This window comes from Microtus ochrogaster, unplaced genomic scaffold (genome assembly GCF_000317375.1).
Source record: "Microtus ochrogaster isolate Prairie Vole_2 unplaced genomic scaffold, MicOch1.0 UNK8, whole genome shotgun sequence".
Taxonomy (NCBI): domain Eukaryota; kingdom Metazoa; phylum Chordata; class Mammalia; order Rodentia; family Cricetidae; genus Microtus; species Microtus ochrogaster.
The window spans coordinates 10306594-10311395 of NW_004949106.1; the positions used below are offsets into that span (position 1 = coordinate 10306594).

General features: G+C 43.3%; 1 protein-coding gene across 1 annotated transcript in view; it reads right to left on the reverse strand.

Moving 5' to 3' along the window:
* Nucleotides 1-4802, reverse strand: part of Ercc5 (ERCC excision repair 5, endonuclease) — a 32380-nt gene that overhangs the window by 20086 nt on the left and 7492 nt on the right. The window contains exons 5-6 of the mRNA XM_013353479.2: nt 2969-3029; nt 1722-1865 (exon numbers count right to left, since the gene is read on the reverse strand). Of these exons, the coding sequence (XP_013208933.1) occupies nt 1722-1865; nt 2969-3029 (205 nt within the window). The remainder of the gene's footprint in view (nt 1-1721; nt 1866-2968; nt 3030-4802) is intronic.

Genomic DNA, 4802 nt, shown 5'->3' on the forward strand with positions numbered 1-4802 from the left:
AGGAGGAGGAAAAGGAGGAGGAGAAGGGGGAGGAGGAGGAGGAAGAGGAAAAGAAAAGAAAATTCTTTGAAACAAAATGAATTAAGCAAAAGAAACTTTGAAGGATCTTTTTATTACTTAATCATTCACTCAAAAACCATTTGCTGAGCTAGACTACATGGCTGTGGTATGATGTGTGATGGTGGCTCAGCAAAACACAATCATCTAGTTACAAATGAAGTACCTAGCACTAGCCCTGTCCCTGGTCCCCAAACGACAAAGAATAAAGCAACCGAGGGTTTAATCATCATAATTAACAAGTATAAAGCTTTTTCCAATGAGGACATTCTAAGTGCTTTTATACAAACTACCTTGATTTATTCTCCCAGACATCCAATGAGACATTTTTCTATCTCCAGTCTGTAAACGACAGACTTGAGACTTCAACGCCAGACTCACACGGAGACCTCAGCCAGATGGCTTACACAACTGAGTACATTATTAGCCTCATTATCCCTGCAACCAGGACATGGATCTTCTCTTGTGAATACCACAAGGGCACAATCAATAAGTCGCCCCAAGGTCCATCCTGGACTACTTGAAATTTGTCTTCTCACGAAGCCACCCTAGCCTTCCAGCATGGTTTAGCATGGTCTAGCAACAGCGCGGTTTCAAAGAGAAAACCATGAGGGGCTGTTTTTCTCCTTTCCTTCTCACTCCACTCAAATCTTATTTCTGAGTCACACTCAGAGATTCCTCACAACCCCTCAAAGCACATGCCTGAAAGATAGACAGAGTCTGGATTACTTTCCCCTTGGAATAAAAATAAACTTCCTTGTACCAAAATCCTAATAATGTAATTTCTATGCACCTTATTATTTTCTTACTGCACAAACTGCATAGAAAATCAGAGATAAATCCTTTTTTGCATCTTTTTGGAACCAGAGTAACAAGCATTCTAAAGTCAACAGCAAATAAAAAAATCATAATAATAAAACCACGACATCAACGCTGAGAACTTTCAGTCCACCTCAGTGTTTGAGAACAACTACTGCAAACAGCAGGGGGCGCCAAAAGGAAGGAAAACGGAACTCACACATCCGAAACTAAAGCCAGCAGGTGCCCAGTGACGGGTGCATAAACTTAGTAATCACCACCAGCATTGTCAGGACACAACACACAACCAGGGACACCACAGCTGCCTCGGCTTCCTGCGACTGTGAAGTCACCACGCTCAGGCCACCCTAGGAGAACACACAATCCTGTACCTGGAATGTCACGTCGGAAGCACTTTCCGTCTTATGATTACTTTTTGTCGGCAAGGCATGTTGTGGTTTAAAGTGACTTCTAAGGATTGGCCCACGCACCACAGCATGCTGGGCACTGACTGTGTCGGACACGGAAGTACCTGCTAACAGTGTAGCCACGATCAGGACAGGCGTGTTCTGTGCTGAGACTAGAACACTAATGTGACAAGGTGTTGAGAACACACAGAAGAGAGGGCCTAGTCTTGAACAGAAAGTCCCCAAGTCTTCTTTGAATATCTATGAGCTGTAATGGATAAATAAATAAACTATGCTTTATGGGATGTGAGATATCCCAATTCCGTACCCATGCAACTGGACGACTGCCTAAGGTGGAGACTTTGACTCTAAGTACCATCTCCATTTTCCCTTCTCGGAGTCTTGCTAAAGTTCTGTTCTACGCACTGGTGTGCTACTGTTTACTGCTGCGTGTTTTACCTCTGGCATTGCTTCAAACAGTGTCCGCCTTCGCTTGGTAAACTCTTTCATGTCCGTTAAGATCTCATGCTTCACTTCAGGGGGCAGGCTGCTGAAGTCCTCAGACTCGATGTCGATGGCCTGAGGATTATGAAAGAATTCTTCCTGTGGGAAGTAAAACGTTAACCTCGTTAAGTTAATATTTCCCCATTTCAGGCCTCGTCATTGCTACGAACACTGTGTTTATATCATAAAACACAGCTCTCCATAATCTACGCGCGGAAGCACGCATTCATTTTGCGGCAGGCATCACAGTGCACAAACAGGCAAGCCCCTTCATTTGCTCACTCACTCCAAGGCAAAGCACTTCTCAGGCGCTCGGACCCCACCCAGGCCCCACTCAAAGACTCTGGACACTGGTGGCTGTGTGCATACGAACCCTAATCTTATGAGTAGAACAAGGCACGTAAGCAAGAAAACAGGTCAGCAAGGTAACTGTTAGAACATCCAATAGGCTGAGCTGCTAAGCGTAATCAGGGGAAAATCTTACATGATAGATGGAGAAAGCCCTGTCAGAGAGATGTCTGGGGCAGGGATTTTTCCAATACCAAGAACCTGGTGGGAGTGGGAGCCCGAGATTAAAGAAGAACAAGCAGAAGGATTCTGAAACGAGAACAAGACTTGCGGATGAGAGCCATTTTTATAGCCACGTTAGCTTTTTGTTTGTTGTCTTGTTTTTGTTTTTGTTTTTTTTTTAAGAAAATAACATCTTAAAGAAATTAATTTGGGGGCTGGAGAGATGTTTCAGTGGTTAAGAACACTGGCTGCTCTTCCAGAGGGCCTGGGTTCGATTCCTGGCACCCACATGGCAGCTCACAGCTGTCTGGAATGTTTTTAATCCTAGCACTCGGGAGACAGAGGCAGGCATGATTCTGTGAGTCCAATACCAGCATGGTCTACATAGTCAGGTCCAGGGCAGCCAGGACGACATAGAGAAACCCTGTCTCAAAACCTCCCCAGGAAGAAAGAAAGACATACACAATGCCAAATCCAATATACAAATGCACTGAATGTATGGGTAAGTGTGAATTTCACACAGACATACATATATGTATATAAGCATATACATATATGTATGCATACATGCAATCAAAAACACGCAGTTAAAGGGACAGCTATGTCTACTCCTTATTGAGAACGTTCATAAGCCCATCCTGTTCATCATTTCAAATAATGAAACACGTTCTGAATTCCCGTTACGAGAGTACCTGCAAAGCTTGCTTTTGATCCATTCTTTCTCGCCACTGCTTTTCATCTTCCTCTTCTGAACTGCAGTCAAGAAAACACTTAACATCTGTGACTTTTAACAAACACTTAAAAACATGCTTCTTGAGCTCAAGGTCTGTAATAGCGAATGGGATGGGTAGGCTGTGAACCTAGGATCTCACTGTCTAATGGGGAACACACGCAAGTAAGCAACTGCAGTAGGAAATCCTAACTCCCTCCGTAAGGAGCAGAAAGTTGGTAGAGTTAAGTTAAGGAGTAAATCACCTAAAAAAACCTCAGGCAGTGTGATGGTTTGAATAAGAATAACCTTCACAAGCTCATACGCCTGAACATATGGTACCTAGTTGATGGAAGTACTTGGGAAAGAGGTGTGGCCTTGTGAGAGAAGGCATGTCACAAGAGTCAGGCTTTGAGGCCTCAAATCCTCCCACCATGTCCAGTACAGGCTATGCTGTCCAAATAGGGTTCCAGATGTGAGTTACCAGCTGTTTCTGCTGCCATGCCTTCACTCCGCCATAACAGACTCTAACCCTCTCAAACCATATGCCCAATTAAATAGTCTCTTTTAGCCGAGCAGTGGTAGCACAGGCCTTTGATCCCAGCACTCAGGAGGCAGAGACAGGTGGATCTCTGTGAGTTCAAGGTCAGCCTGATCTACAGAGCAGCGAGTTCTAAGACAGGTTCCACACTGTGTCAAATAAAATAAAATAAACAACAAAAAAAAAAGTTTCTTTCACCAGTTGTCTTGATCATGATATCTTATCATGGCAATAGAAAAGTAGCTAGTACAGACAGTCATGACGTTTTCCAGAACCTCCTACAATCACATTGGTGGATCTGCTATGAATAAGCAAAGGACTCCAATGCAGGGCACAAAGGAAGCACATGCAAGGAAGTATTCTAGGTACACGAACTGAGTTCTGCAGTCATCTGGAAAAAAGGCAAGAAAATTCTGCCTATGACGGAGAGGAGACCAGGGGACGAGGCTGAAAATGAGTGGTTAAAGGGCTGAAAGTTTATCTTGAAACAATGAGGTAGGCTAGAGGTGGTGACGGGCCTGGGGTGCGCTAAGAGTGCAGGCAGGAAGGTTGTAAGTTCAAGGTCACTCTGAACTACAGAGCAAATTCCGGTCAGACTAGGATACGTGCTGAGAATTTGTCATTTAGGGAAAAAAAAAAAAAGCAGAAAACATATATTATGAAGTTTTTTAAAATTATTTATTTATTTATTATGTATACAATATTCTGTCTGTGTGCATGCCTGAAGGCCAGAAGAGGGCACCAGACCTCATTACAGATGGTTGTGAGCCACCATGTGGTTGCTGGGAATTGAACTCAGGACCTTTGGAAGAGCAGGCAATGCTCTTAACCACTGAGCCATCTCTCCAGCCCCCTATTATGAAGTTTTATAAAAAGAAAAAGAAAAAATGACAATATCAATACCAGAATTTGGCTTTAAATAAATTGTAGAAGACACAGCATACTGTGCTGGGAGTGGGGCGTTGAGGCAAAAGTATGAGGTCAAAGACGAGACAGAAAAAAGGTTGGGTGCTGCTGAGCTGCCAGTGACGTCAGCAACGTAGAGAAAGAAATGATATAGAGAGAAAGCTAAAGGTTTAGGCATGTATAGAGGAAGAGCAAGGGGAGAGATCAGGACAGGCATGGGATAGCCAAAAGTATACACAAAATATTCAGATGAAAGCCCAGTAGTTTGTAAGTCAGTTTAAATATGTAATCTTGAAAAGGGGAATTTGAACAGATATTCTGCATGGATATGCACTGATCCTAGAAGGTGTTATAATAATTTATAGCTTCC